This window comes from Nerophis ophidion, linkage group LG14, assembly GCF_033978795.1.
Source record: "Nerophis ophidion isolate RoL-2023_Sa linkage group LG14, RoL_Noph_v1.0, whole genome shotgun sequence".
In the NCBI taxonomy this organism is placed as follows: domain Eukaryota; kingdom Metazoa; phylum Chordata; class Actinopteri; order Syngnathiformes; family Syngnathidae; genus Nerophis; species Nerophis ophidion.
In genome coordinates, this window is record NC_084624.1 from 20,225,031 (window position 1) to 20,240,746 (window position 15,716).

The 15,716-nt window shown below is 42.0% G+C and overlaps 1 protein-coding gene across 1 annotated transcript in view; it reads left to right on the top strand.

Annotated features, from left to right (window-relative positions):
• LOC133568273 (collagen alpha-4(IV) chain-like) overlaps positions 1-15,716 on the top strand; it is a 66,566-nt gene that overhangs the window by 24,915 nt on the left and 25,935 nt on the right. Inside the window, exons 5-17 of the mRNA XM_061920089.1 lie at positions 4,828-4,872; positions 4,941-5,057; positions 5,216-5,281; positions 5,347-5,382; positions 8,778-8,840; positions 8,905-8,940; positions 9,017-9,058; positions 9,124-9,207; positions 14,915-14,959; positions 15,027-15,101; positions 15,171-15,215; positions 15,289-15,342; positions 15,420-15,483. Of these exons, the coding sequence (XP_061776073.1) occupies positions 4,828-4,872; positions 4,941-5,057; positions 5,216-5,281; positions 5,347-5,382; positions 8,778-8,840; positions 8,905-8,940; positions 9,017-9,058; positions 9,124-9,207; positions 14,915-14,959; positions 15,027-15,101; positions 15,171-15,215; positions 15,289-15,342; positions 15,420-15,483 (772 nt within the window). The remainder of the gene's footprint in view (positions 1-4,827; positions 4,873-4,940; positions 5,058-5,215; positions 5,282-5,346; positions 5,383-8,777; positions 8,841-8,904; positions 8,941-9,016; positions 9,059-9,123; positions 9,208-14,914; positions 14,960-15,026; positions 15,102-15,170; positions 15,216-15,288; positions 15,343-15,419; positions 15,484-15,716) is intronic.

Below are 15,716 nucleotides of genomic sequence, written 5' to 3' on the forward strand. Positions count from 1 at the left end.
TAACAAACAGAAGAATAAGTACTGTAATTATTACATTTTAACAGAAGTGTAGATAGAACATGTTAAAATAGAAAATAAGCAGATATTAACAGTAAATGAACAAGTAAATTAGTAATCAATGTTTACAGTTTGTCCCTCATAATGTCGACAAAATATTAGAATGATAAATGACACTATATGTTACTGCATACGTCAGCAGACTAATTAGGAGTCTTTGTTTGTTTACTTACTACTAAAAGACAAGTTGTCTAGTATGTTCACTCTTTTATTTAAGGACTAAATTGCAATAAGAAACATGTGTGTAATATACCGTAAGTTTTTTTTTTTTGTTAAAATAAAGACACTAATGACATTTTTTAGTGGTCCACAGTAATATCGGATAAGTATCGAAAAGTATCAAAATACATTTTGGTACAGGTGCCAAACCCAGATCTATGAATTATTTATGCACTATTTGTATATTAAACCAACATAACAAAGGGCTAGTAGCTCAACAATTGTTCAATGTTTTTATCCAAACAACAACCTTACCGCAAGCCTAAACGTAAACCCACACAAACAAGTCTCGTTAGTGCACTCCAAAACAAATACAACAAAAAAATGGAAAATAGTTTTACCTTGTGTCTGCGAATATTTGCAACATTGGGACAATTCACTTTGGGAGTTTTGGAGTGATAAACAATCAGTGGCTTCACATAGTCACCGCTATCATTAGCACAAACTAGCAGTGTGAGGCAATCCTTCATTGACTTGTGTCTCCTTCGCTCTAACAAAGTTCCGCTGTGGCATCGTTTTTGGTCTCATCACAATTAAAGACTTTCTGCGGAACAAAGCCCTCTTTACTGATAAATTCCTAGAATTGAAGGGGTCACAAGCATGGGGCTAACTTGCTAAAATGCTAGCTCAGTAGTTGTCTAGGAACCTAGAGCTATACAGCAAGACTGTAACAGATTGGATACATTTTAAGTGTTTGTGATCACACAAAGTGATCTCTAAGACATGCTGTCACAGCTCTGAAGGTACGACAATGGTGGAAAAGAACTCGTCAGAAGTAGGGATGCTGTTCGAAATCGTTTCTCCCGGTTGACTCAAATCCCTTTTTGAGAACCGGTTCCCGTTATCGAGGCCACCATAGTAAAGACAAAGCGTTGCTTCGTTATTTGAATCCCTGGGAACGAATCCCTTCCCACGTACAGGAAATGCCCGTGAAACTTGCAATGTTAGGCCCATTTGATTGTAGACTCTTACTGACACCTTGTGGCGATAGGAAAATAATACGCGTCATTAGTTTGGGCTTCACGGTGGCAGAGGGGTTAGTGCGTCTGCCTCACAATACGAAGTTCCTACAGTCCTGGGTTCAAATCCAGGCTCGAGATCTTTCTGTGTGGAGTTTGCATGTTCTCCCCGTGAATGCGTGGGTTCCCTCCGGGTACTCCGGCTTCCTCCCACTTCCAAAGACATGCACCTGGGGATAGGTTGATTGGCAACACTAAATTGGCCCTAGTGTGTGAATGTGAGTGTGAATGTTGTCTGTCTATCTGTGTTGGCCCTGCGATGAGGTGGCGACTTGTCCAGGGTGTACCCTGCCTTCCGCCCGATTGTAGCTGAGATAGGCGCCAGCGCCCCCCGCAACCCCGAAAGGGAATAAGCGGTAGGAAATGGATGGATGGATGGATGGATAGTTTGGGCACTTCCGGGATAAGACAATTGAGAAGTAGTCAAGTTGTGTTAGCTCTTATATTAGGCTGACCATACGTCCTCTTTTCCCAGGACATGTCCTCTTTTGCGGCGTTGTCTGGCGTGTCCGGGCGGGTTTTTTTAAATGCGTGTATTTGTTGGCTGAGTTCTTAACATTTACTTTCAGAGCGTGCATATCACAACATACAAGATGCTCGTCACTCCTGTTGCATACTGGGTAGTGTAGTCATTTTATTCCCTGGCTCATTACATCTCACTAGCAGTAAATATTGTAGCGGCTGGCTACGGGGTGTTAGCCAATGGCTTAGGTTGGGGGGCGGGACTTACGGGGAAGTTAGGGAAGTGTCGCTATTGACAGGAAGTGTTGGTTCGAGTTTTGCCGGGAAAAGGAAATAGACTTCTTGATGAACACTAAGGTGAGTGTAAGACTCCAGAGATTTAAGCGTTAAATATAAAATATATGTATGTCCTGGCACACCATTATTATCATTTCATGACCCAAGCAAAACACTTTTTACACTTTTATACTTAAATAAATACACCTACAACTTATTAAAAAAAAAATAGGAAAAACTACCTGCAGCAGTAAAGTTTAGATCCATGAAGGAAAGAAAAAAGTGAATGAATGTTTATAACTGAATACATTTACATATGTATGCACATTTGTTTTATTTTTTTATTATTTTTTAAAATGAATTAAGTAACATTTATGACAACCTTTTTCCAAAACATGATATAGAATGTGAGATACAACAGGACAATGAATACATTTATCATTTGTTTTCAAAACGCTTACGAAAAAGTGGTACCCCAAAAATTGTACTGTGGGACCCCATTTTTTTGACTTGATGGGGTCCCTGGGACCCCATTTTAGAAATCCCTAGCGCCAACTCAGCCGTCAACAAAGAAGAAAAATACTTTATTTAAATAAATATATTCTTTATAAAGCAAGTTCGAGTATCATTGGCAAATTTTCACTTACTCCCGGCCTTAGCGTGCTGCCCGCCTTGGCACACATATATGTGTCCTCTTTTTGGGATTTCAGAATATGGTCAGCCTATCTTATATACAAACCTTGGAAAAGATAAGTATGTAAGTAAACTGTTTAACTTGTTTATGTAACTCAATATTAAGTTGGAAAGTGGTTAAGTTTGGTACTAAGATGTTTATTGAAAAATGATTTTTGTGCAAACAATGGGTGTTTTGAGGACTTAAAATGGTTGCCAGTCGTATATTTTCACCGTTGAAATAGTTTCAACACTCAGAAGAATTTGTTTGATGATAGTACTGTATATTTGTGTAAAGCTAATATTTACATATTCTGTATTACATTTCAGTATGTTAATTGAATCACATAGCTTATACATTTGTCATTGTGTGTATTTCAGTTTAAAAAAAAAAAACAGTCCAGTGCAAGACAAAAAATAAAGATAGAAAAAGACGAAGCAAGAGCAACAACAATAAAGAGCCTAAATGGAGCCCTTTGAGACACTAGTGATTTAGGGCTATATAAGTAAACATTGATTGATTGATTGATTAATCTGCTTTGGATTGTTTGTTAGCTGTCTGCCAAGCTGTATAACCTCCACACGTATAGTGAGGGCAGAACAGGCAATATGCAATTATTGCCAGGCTTTGCACTCATGTAAGGGGGGAAGAATTGTTTATTGATGACTGTGGTGTTCTTAGTGTCATCGTGTGTGAGGTTAGTATGTTCCAATAGCAGCAGAAGTGCACTTTTTGGAGAGCGGTATTATTTTCACCTTTGTGCCCAAGGGACTGATTTTATTCAACACTATATTATTATTTATGCACCTATAGTGATCACAGAGACAGGTTGTTTTTGTGTTACTGTTTATATTTGTTTTTCTGAAAAATCCCACTTAATATACTGTGGGTTACAACAGTCATATAACTTTTTAGTGGGGGTAACAGTCAATATTTATTTTTGATTTTTTTTTCTTATAAAAGTGAGCTTTTGTTAAACCAAATATCGTGTTTTTTTCATATACAACAACCTATCTGGATTCGATAAGAGAATCGATAAGGAATCAGTTCGATAAGAGTAGGGCTGCGAATCTTTGGGTGTCCCACGATTCGATTCAACGCGATTCTCGATTCAAAAACGATATTTTTCTGATTCAAAATGATTCTGTATTCATTCAATACATAGGATTTCAGCAGGATCTACCCCAGTCTGCTGACATGCTAGCAGAGTGGTAGATTTTTTCAAAAAAGCTTTTATAATTGTAAAGGACAAGGTTTTATTAATTGATTGCAATAATGTAAATTTGTTTTAATTATTTAACGAACCAAAAATATGGCTTATTTTATCTTTGTGAAAATATTGGACACTTTGTTGTCAAGCTTATGAGATGCGTTGCAACTGTAAGCCACTGTGACACTATTGTTCTTTTTTTATAAATGTCTAATGATAATGCCAATGAGGGATTTTTAATCACTGCTACGCTGAAATTATAACTAATATTGATACTGTTGTTGATAATACTTATTTTTGTTTCACTACTTTTGGTTTGTTCTGTGTCGTGTTTGTGTCTTCTCTCAATTGCTCTGTTTATTGCTGTTCTGAGTGTTGCTGGGTTAGGTTTGGTTTTGGAATTGGATTGCATTGTTATGGTATTGCTGTGTATTGTTTTGTTGGATTGATAAAACAAAAAAATAGATTCTTTAAAAAGGAGAATCGATTCTGAATCGCACAACGTGAGAATCGTGATTCAAATTCGAATCGATTTTTTCCTACACCCCTAGATAAGAGGATTTGATAATGGGCTCGAACTCGCTAATTTACTATCAAACATCATCCCTAGTCAGAAGTGCTGCTGGCCTTCGAAGCTCAGAGAAATGGCTGCGCCGGTGATGTACACAGGATGCGATGTAGGGGGCAATGCCACTTCAAAATGGCCATGCCTAAGTGTACAGGAAGTTCTTCAAGGAGCATACAAAATAAATAAATGAAGCTTTTGTACGCCCAGACAAAGTCCGCACACAGAGGCACAATGTAAACGTTTGGAAACCTAAAAGGACACAATCGGTGCGTTGGTGAATGGAGATTACACAGTAGTCATATGAAGCGCAACAATTCACCAATTAGTTTTGTGTACATTTCAGGGGGACCTCGGTGCTCAAGGCTTTCCTGGTCATGATGGCTCATTGGTGAGTTGACCTTGGATCACTGGACATTCACTTGTCTTCTTTAGAAAACTGAACGTGTAGTTTCTTAGGGTCATCCTGGAGAAGCAGGTGAGCCTGGTTTGCCCGGAGTGGACGGCTGTGACGGGGCGAAGGGTCTACCTGGTGTCCCTGGTTCTCCTGGTTTGGATGGTCTTCATGGGTCCCCTGTGAGTAGAGCAGCTCTGGCACATTAACACCAACTTTTAAAAGAACGTATCGAACACAGTAAAGTGTCAATAGAATTCATCAGTGCAAGATTATGTCACAATGTTCATGAACAACCTTTGTATGTGTGAAATACTATAACAGTGTCTGTACTTGGCAGGGACTACCTGGACCAAAGGGACTGAAGGGAGAGCTTGTTTATGTCAATTTGCTTCCTGGACTCCCTGTAAGATTAACAGTTTCTCAATCATTCTGCTCATCTTAATATTACCAATTTTATCTTTCTTACAGGGGGATCCTGGTAGACCTGGAGATCCTGGTCTGCCTGTATGTTGGATTTTCACTCTTCTAAAGTACACTTATGGAGGAACTTGTTTTGGAGTGCCTGATGTTTTATTTGATGAATTGGTTTCATTTTCCTGAAAATGAAACAAGAAAGTGAAAAAAAGGGCTCCAGATAGTGAGAAAAACTCAAGAGTTTTCAATCAATCACAACTGGACTGTTCAGTTTTCTTAGAAGACTTAGATTGGTCTCTAATCTTAGTAGACTTCATCAGTTCATGATCATAGACTTAGATTGGTCACATTTGGTTTCATTTTCCTGAAAATGAAACAAGAAAGTGAAAAAAAGGGCTCCAGATAGTGAGAAAAACTCAAGAGTTTTCAATCAATCACAACTGGACTGTTCAGTTTTCTTAGAAGACTTAGATTGGTCTCTCATCTGAGTAGACTTAGATTGGTCACATCTAGTCTTAGATTTAGATTGGTCGTATCTAGTCTTAGACTTAGATTGTTACATCTAGCTTCAGAATTGGATTGTTACGTCTAGTCTTTGATTGATTGAAACTTGTACTAGAAGAATGCACAGTACAGTAAATATTCCGTACAATTGACCACTAAATGGTTGCACCCAAATACGTTTTCCAACTTGTTTAAGTCGGGGTCCACGTCAATCAATTGTGGTGGAATTCAGTCTTGGATTTAGATTGGTCACATTTAGTCTTGGACTTAGATTGGTCACATCTAGTCTTAAACTTAAATTGGTCACATCTAGTCTTCGACCTTTTTTCAAAATTGATGTACTATGCTCTAGATTAGGGGTCTTCAACCTTGTTCAGACCAAGAACCTCCAAACTGTTTTAAGTGAGGGTTTCCTACTTATATATTTTGTATTAGATTATGTTTTATATTGAACTGGTAATGAATGTACCATATTATTGTGAAATACTAAGATATTCAAACAATAGCTATAGTGACGCTAACAGCTTGCTGGCTAATAGCGGACCCCCAGTTGAAGACCTCTGCTCGAGATAAATGATTTTGTTTTATTGGTTCAGGACTGAAGTGAATCAAAAACATCCACAAAAGTAAACAGGTGGATATTTGACAGTTTTTTAAATTCAGAATTAAAGAGAGGTACCAAATTCAGTACTTTCATAGGTTGGTACGACTGAGTACCGATCAAATTGTGCTAGATTTGTGCTTGATACCTGGGTTACATGAAGAGAAGGGAATTGATACCTGGGTTGCATGAAGAGAATGGAATTGATGAGATTTTTCCGTTTCTGATTCCCCTTTCATTTCTGCTGGACAATTTGGTTCCTTAATGGTTATCTTATCGATTCTTACTTGGAAAAAAAAGAGAAAAAAGGATGGAGAAGCATCAATTTTGTTTAGTTTAGAGGCAACATGACATTACAAAGCCTTCAGTGAGTTCTCAAGAGGCACATACGAGGCATAGAAGAAAATAAAAACTTTTTTGAATACAATTATAAGAAATTCATATTCTTCTATAGAATTGAATCATGTGCAAATTACACAAGAATGTATTTTTTGGTAACATGTACTAGTACTCATTACATGCAAAGTGAGATATGTCAAGGTTTTTTTTTTGTTTTGTTATTATTTTGATGATTATGTCCTACAGTTTTTGAAAACTATGAATTGAAAATCCTAAAATGTATGGTTTCAAAAACTGTAAGCCACGATGATCAAAATGATAACAGAGGGCTGACATGTCTCACTTTGTATGTAATGAGTTCATATTGCAGATTAGTTTTAAATTTGAAGTTAATTGCTGACGTATATGGACTTTTACAACATATTAAAATTTTATGAGTTTCACCTGTATAATATAATGGCAGAGGAAAGACATGCCACTTCTCTCTGACTAGAGAAATCCCCCCCAAAAAGTTACAGTTCCCCTTTAAATTAGATGAAAACAACTCATGTATATTTATGATCACATGAACACACTAATGAATTGAAAAAAAAAGGTTCTACGCTGGCTTTGAATAATACCGGTACCTTTAATTTTTTACGGACACTATAGTGTGCATGTTAGACTGCGCACACACACAGAGTTTGTATAAATATACAAACTTATACAGAGTTTGTATAAGTATACAACTCCATTCTCCCTCATCTTTCTCCAATGTGGAGAAAGATGAGGGAGAATGGACGTGTTTTGGCTTAAAACCTAACAATAAAGGTGAAGCTTAAAACAGAAATTGGAAATTGTGATGTACTATGTTGTATGCATGCAAGAGGTGCTTCAAAACATGGCTAGCTAGCTAGCGGCTAATGTTCATCAATATTCGGCAACGTTTAGCTATTTCTAAGTCTCTAATCCTCGCCTCTGTGGCGAAAAAGGAAGTTTGTTACAATTATTCTCCATCCAGGACGAGGAATATCTAAACATGCGTAACTAGTTGTTAGGGACGGCGTGGCGCAGTGGAAGAGTGGCCGTGCGCAACCTGAGAGTCCCTGGTTCAAATCCCACCTAGTACCAACCTCGTCACGTCCGTTGTGTCCTGAGCAAGACACTTCACCCTTGCTCCTGATGGGTGCTGGTTGGCGCCTTGCATGGCAGCTCCCTCCATCAGTGTGTGAATGTGTGTGTGAATGGGTAAATGTGGAAGTAATGTCAACCAGGTAGAAAAGCGCTATACAAGTACAACCCATTTATCATTTATCATTTAACTACACACTGTAGGAAGATCTAATAGCTAACCGCTAACAGCAAGCTAGCTCCCGTGGGTGGATCTACACAGTCATTGACTGTAACGATACCAAGTACAAAAGCCATGTCTCGTCGATACCACAATGATTGCATTGATATTTTTTATCACCACAAAATCTTTTGTTAATTTTTATTGTTTAGAATCCCAGGAAATACATCCCTAGACACAAAATAAGTTTACATATGACCAATGTATGACCCTGTGACTACTTCTACTGGTTGATACCAAGATTTGTAGTATCACCCAAAACTTAAAGTATCAAACTAAAGAACAATAAGTGTTTAATCACATGAACACAAGCAAACATACTCTTTCTCCGGGGTGTTTTGTCAATACACATATAGAGTATCTGAAATATCTCATTTAGTGGTCTTATTTGGCCTAGATTTAGCATAACTATTTTAATGTGTACAATCTCCTAATTGCTTCAATAATGAAATGCAGTCTTAATAATTTTTGCATGTTTTTTTATTATTATTTTAACAACACAGGGTATTATAACTAAGTAAATCAATTGCTTGTTTTAGCTTCAATTTACATTTTTAAGTCGTAGAGAGAATGGGGAAAATATAGGAACTCGGGGGAGACCAGTCCTTAAACTACTGTTCTAGACTACTGGAGAAGTTACCAGAATTACTTTCAGGAAGAAAATACAATCTTTTGCACTCTGATTGTATTCCAATAATTCTGTTAATCCAGGGACTGATAGGAGTCACTGGACCAAAAGGCGACATTGGTGCTGCAGGCCCACCTGGGCAAAAGGTACATTTTTCATTTTTATAAGTGACATATGGTCCATAGAAATAACAACATCTTGTGTTTGTAGGGCTCGGAAGGCCATAAAGGTGAAAGAGGACAACCTGTGAGTTACAGTCAGGAAGTAAATTTAAGCCACAAAAACTGAAAAGGATTTAGTTTTATTAAGTTTTTTCATACAGGGTGACCTTGGACGATCACTGCCAGGCAGTGACGGTGACGAGGTAGGACACCAATGATGTGTGTCATGCAAACACCTTCACCACTTTACCTGCATGTTCTGTACTAGGGTGAACAAGGTCCACCTGGCCCACAAGGGCCTGAAGAAGTCATCGTGCTTCCTCCGGATTTCCTACCACTGGAAGGTCCCAAGGTGTGTGCAGCTTTTCTGACTGAGACTCTGGAGATTAATGTTTGGCAGGGCCGGATCTTGGCATTAATCACTGTTTGCCAAACTAATACTCAAGTCACTTTGTGTACAATTATTTGTGACATTTAGAGCATTCGGTTTGATTAGCAAGGCATACAATTAAACTGTAGTAATATTAAACCCGAAATCGTACCTTGTTTAGGGCCACAAAATGCCTGATCTGGCCCTAACCAAAATTAAAAAAGAATACTCGAAGCAGCCATTTTTGTGCCAGTTTGCAAGAACATCTCAACCGTGCTAAATATAGACGCAAAACAGAGGTTGCGACACGGTTTCATGGTTGATAAGTCACATTGCGACTGCTAAATGATTTTACTTGCATCTCCTCCTCCTACTAATGTGGGCCTTCAAATAAACATATAAATGAAGACAGACACACTAAATAAATTGCACTCTCTATTGAAGAGGTGCAATCCTCTGCAGACATGCTCAGTACAACGTTTCTTTGCCATTGTTGGGCCGCCAGCGCACCCGAGATAAAATATCTGTTTTTCAGCAGTGGTCCGTATGGGCCGCAGCAGTACTTGGTTGTAATACACTTTCCAACTCTTGTGGCAGTTATGATAACATCACACAAACAGAAGAAGTCTGGGGCTGAAGTCAGAGAGAAGTTTCACATCAGCTATGTCAACACATGGACACATTTAATCGGACTAAAAGCCTAAACAGAATAAAATGTTTCATGCAAACTCGTCATTCGGAATACTCTGACCTGATCACACACGTTCGGTTTGAAATGACATTCCGATCAAGACAGGTGGTTTATGTGGAAAGTCATTCGGATTGTCCATCCATCCATCTTCTTCCGCTTATCCGAGGTCGGGTCGCGGGGGCAGCAGCCTAAGCAGGGAAGCCCAGACTTCCCTCTCCCCAGCCACTTCGTCTAGCTCTTCCTGGGGGATTCCAAGGCGTTCCCAGGCCAGCCGGGAGACATAGTTTTTCCAACGTGTCCTGGGTCTTCCGCGTGGCCTCCTACTGGTTGGACGTGCCTTAGACACCTCCATAGGGAGGCGTTTGGGTGGCATCCTGACCAGATGCCCGAGCCACCTAATCTGGCTCATCTCGATGTGGAGGAGCAGCGGCCTTACTTTGAGCTCTTCTCGGATGGCAGAGCTTCTCACTCTATCTCTAAGGGAGAGCCCCGCCACCCGGCGGAGGAAACTTATTTCAGCCGCTTTTACCCGTGATCTTATCCTTTCGGTCATGACCCAAAGCTCATGACCATAGGTGAGGATGGGAACAAAGATCGACCGGTAAATTGAGAGCTTTGCCTTCCGGCTCAGCTCCTTCTTCACCACAAAGGATCGATACAACGTCCGCATTACTCTTCCCCCACTCATGAACAAGACTCCTAGGTACTTGAATTCCTCCACTTGGGGCAAGGTCTCCTCCCCAACCCTGAGATGGCACTCCAACCTTTTCCGGGCGAGAACCATGGACTCGGACTTGGAGGTGCTGATTCTCATTCCGGTTGCTTCACACTCGGCTGCGAACCGATCCAGTGAGAGCTGAAAATACCGGCCGGATGAAGCCATCAGGACCACATCATCTGCAAGAAGCAGAGACCTAATCCCGCGGCCACCAAACCGGAACCCCTCAACGCCTTGACTGCGCCTATAAATTCTGTCCATAAAAGTTATGAACAGAATCGGTGACAAAGGACAGCCTTGGCGGAGTCCAACCCTCACAGGAAACGTGTCCGACTTACTGCCGGCAATGCGGACCAGGTTTTGACACTGATCATACAGGGAGAGGACTGCCACAATAAGACAGTCCGATACCCCATACTCTCTGAGCACTCCCCACAGGACTTCCTGAGGGACACGGTCGAATGCCTTCTCCAAGTCCACAAAGCACATTTAGACTGGTTGGGCAAACTCCCATGCACCCTCAAGAACCCTTCCGGGAGTATATAGCTGGTCCACAGTTCCACCACTGTTCCTCCTGAATCCGAGGTTCGACTATCCGGCGTAGCCTCCTCCCCAGTACACCTGAATAAAACTTACCGGAAAGGCTGAGGAGTGTGATCCCACGATAGTTGGAACACACCCTCCGGTCCCCCTTCTTAAAGAGAGGGACCACCACCCCGGTCTGCCAATCCAAAGGTACCGTCCCCGATGTCCAAGCGATGCTGCAGAGTCTTGTCAACCAAGACAGCCCCACAGCATCCGGAGCTTTAAGGAACTCCGGGCGAGGCTCATCCCCCCCTGGGGCCTTGCCGCCGAGGAGCTTTTTAACTACCTCAGCAACCTCAGCCCCAGAAATAGGAGAGTCCACCACAGATTACCCAGGTGCTTCCGCATAGGAAGAATTGTTGGTGGGATTGAGGAGGTCTTCGAAGTCCACAACATTCGCAGTCGAAGTCAGCAGAACACCATCCGCACCATTAACGGTGTTGACAGTTCACTGCTTCCCCTTCCGGAGCCGGTGGATGGTGGTCCAGAATCGCTTCGAAGCCGTCCGGTTGCGCTTTCCATGGCTTCCCCGAACTCTTCCCATGTCCGAGTTTTTGCCTCCGTGACCGCTAAAGCTGCACACCGCTTGGCCCGTCGGTACCCATCCACTGCCTCCGGAGTCCTATGAACCAAAGAACCCGATAGGACTCCTTCTTCAGCTTGACGGCATCCCTCACTGCTGGTGTCCACCAACGAGTTCTGGGATTACCGCCAAGACAGGCATCACCAACCTTGCGGCCACAGCTCCAATCAGCCGCCTCAACAATAGAGGTGCGGAACATGGTCCACTCGGACTCAATGTCCCGCACCTCCCTCGTGACATGTTCAAAGTTCTTCCGGAGGTGGGAATTGAAACTCTCTCTGACAGGAGACTCTGCCAGACGTTCCAAGCAGACCCTCACAATGCGCTGGGCCTGCCAGGTCTGTCCGGCATCCCCCCCCACCATCGCAGCCAACTCACCACCAGGTGGTGATCGGTAGAAAGCTCCGCCCCTCTCTTCACCCGAGTGTCCAAAACATGAGGCTGCAAATCCGATGACAAAACTAAAAAGACAATCATGGAACTGCGGCCTAGGGTGTCTTGGTGCCAAGTGCACATATGGACACCCTTATGTTTGAACATGGTGTTTGTTATGGACAATCTGTGACGAGCACAAAAGTCCAATAACAAAACACCACTCGGGTTTAGATCCGGCCGGCCATTCTTCCCAATCACGCCTCTCCAGGTTTCACTGTCGTTGCCAACATGAGCGTTGAAGTCCCCCAGTAGGACGAGTAAATCACCCGGGGGAGCACTTTCCAGTACTCCCTCGAGTGTACTCAAAAAGGATGGGTACTCTGAACTGCTGTTTGGTGCATAAGCACAAACAACAGTCAGGACCCGTCCCCCCACCCGAAGGCGGAGGGAAGCTACCCTCTCGTCCACTGGGTTCAACTCTAACGTGCAGGCTTTGAGCCGGTGGGCAACGAGAATTGCCATCCCAGCACGTCGCCTCTCACTACCGGCAACGCCACAATGGAAGAGAGTCCAGTCACTCTCGAGAGAATTGGTTCCAGAGCCCTTGCTGTGCGTCGAGGTGAGTCCGACTATATCCAGTCGGAACTTCTCCACCTCGCGCACTAGCTCAGGCTCCACGTCCCAAGAGCTAGCTTATGTAGCCGAGGATAGGACCGCCAAGTGCCCTGCCTTCGGCTGCCGCCCAGCTCACACTGCACCCGACCTCTATGGCCCCTCCAATGAGTGGTGAGCCCATTGGAGGGGGGACCCACATTGCCTCTTCGGGCTGTGCCTGGCCGGGCCCCATGAGGAAAGGCCCGGCCACCAGGCGCTCGCCACCAGGCGCTTGCCATCGTGCCCCAACTCCGGGCCTGCCTCCAGAGCGGGGCCGCTGGTGACCCGCGTCCGGGCGAGGGAAATCTGAGTCCATTATGTTGTAATTCCATAGAAGTCTTTGAGCTGCTCTTTGTCTGATCCCTCACCTAGGACCTGTTTGTCTTGGGAGACCCTACCAGGCGGCATGAAAGCCCCCGGACAACATAGCTCCTAGGATTATTGTGACACGGAAACTCCTCTACCACGGTAAGGTGGCAGCTCAGAGAGGAACATTCGGATTGTAGCGCATGAAAACACGTCTTCCGAAATTCGGGTTTGAATTATCCTTACTGCGCATGTCTTTGATGTCAGATATATTTTAGTGGTGGAGGTGGGACTAAATTTAGTAGGTTTCAATGAAGTGATTGTCTTGCTGCTGTCTCCCCCCACTCAACATGTACATAAATTGCATTATATACTGTTGAGTTTGTTGCTTTAAACAAGACTAGCAAAAACAAAAGTATGGTCTGGAGTGTCATGTGTCCATGTCACAATATAAGAAGGGATCCAGTTGTCGTTTACAGTGGAAGTCACTGCTCAGGCAGCACGTACAAACTCGTCCAAAAGATGGCGCCGTAGCACAAATATTAACACAACTTTTTTCATTTGTTAGGTCTGCGAAGGTCAAAGTAAAGTATTCCGATTTAAGGTGTGATGCTTGAAAATGCACATCATAATCAGATCATTTGTTTCAGGGTCCATGTACATAGGAACATTCTAATCCCAATGATGATCAGATTAAATAAATGTTGTCCATGTACACGAGGCTAATGCTGTGTAACAGTTGAGAGATGCAGACAAACGCTGACTAAAACAGTTATTTACTTATAAAGTGTACTCACAAAAGCACTCCTCACAGACAAAAATAATCTTGCAAGATTTGCTAACTACAAAAACAACACCAAGCTGGATGGCACTGGGAATGGCCAAGACAGCATACAAGGATATAACAGAAGCGTAGAAGACTCACTGATTGCCATCCAGCTCCCAAGGTCCTGCTCAAGTAAAATCAGCAGATGTGCACTTCTCACAACTCCGCCCAAAGTAACTCCAGGGAAAGGAGAAATGTATACACAAGGTAAATTGCACCAAAAGAGGGGAATTGCAAATACAAACCACAACGTGGCAGCAGGTGGTGACATGAAGATTCTTGAGTGCAAAAATTATGACCAAAGTGGTAAAGTTGTAATTTCATTTGCATTTTATTTAGGAACATATTTTATTATTATTTATTACTAATTTAGTTCGGATGTACTTATTTTAGCACTGTGTAATTACGTTAAATGTTCTTTTCTTTTGCAGCATATTTGATTAGCATTAAGTTTTGTAATCATGCCTGACCTATTGACCTTTGAACTCATGGTTTGATATCATTGGACAAGGGTTATCCTGTTAAACTTTAAGTAGGTGTGATATAATTGTTGGATATGATTCAAATCAAGAGTAAGATAACTCATGCACTGTTAATATCTGAGTGGGTCCTGGGCCCCTCTGTAGTGGAAACTTGAGCCTGGAGGTCAAAAAGGTAAAGAATTCCTGGCTGAGTTGATCAGTTTTGTGTGCGCTATCCGTTAGTGCACGCAAACCCTGGTAGGTTAGACTCATTTTTCTGCAGAGTAGAGTTGGGAAGATTGCCTTCACACCAGACCAAACGGACCAAAGTTCTTTTGAAGCGAAACACCCAGGTTTTAGACAAATGTAATTGTTTGAACCTTAATCAGTATACTAAAAATGTTTGTGTTGCATTTCATCTAGCATCTATCATCCTTTTAGACTCATTCTGTGATCCATCAATTCCTCTTTCATGTTTGTGTTTGTGCAGGGTGACCCAGGTCCTCCTGGACCATGTGGACCAAAGGGAGAAAAGGCAAGTTTAAAGATTTTAGCATACACAGAGAAAAAAAATAATTATTATTATTATTTTTTTTTTGAAGGGCGGAGGAAGAGGAGATACGTTCAATCTCGGAATGAAAGGAGAGGAAGGAATACCTGGTTTTCCTGGACTTAGGGCAAGTCACGTGCTCACCATACACGCACAGGAAGACTAACACAAATGCAACATTATTTTTCTTCTGTAGGGTTTTCAGGGGTCTCCAGGTAGGAGCGGACCCCCGGGACCTGAGGTACAAGCAGTAATAGAAAAATAAACATACTCTTGTTATAAGATATTTTATGCTAGATGATGTTGGTGTTCAGGGTTTACTGGGGGAGAGGGGGCTTCCGGGTCTCATTGGAATGCTTGGACCAAAGGTGAGCTATCAAAGAAGAAATGAAAACCGAAAGAAAAGTTGCTCTTCAATGAATGTGACTTCTGTGGCCTTCAACAGGGGTACCAAGGAGATCCAGGTCTGCCTGGTCCTTTGCAGTATGTGAATGGGAGTCGCCTCAGAGGTAAGATGTGAAGCAAACCATAAAGATGAAAACATGTATTCGTATTCACTTATTTCATTGTTTCCAGCATGTCATCCCTTTATAATTTTTGCAGATATCTTGATAAATCAGAGATATTTGTTCCATTATATGATGTCGATATTAGGGAAAAGTTTTCGCATTAACTCATGCAATTAATCACAAAATATTATCCCATATAACCGCTGAATAATCAAACAAATTGTTTTGACCAC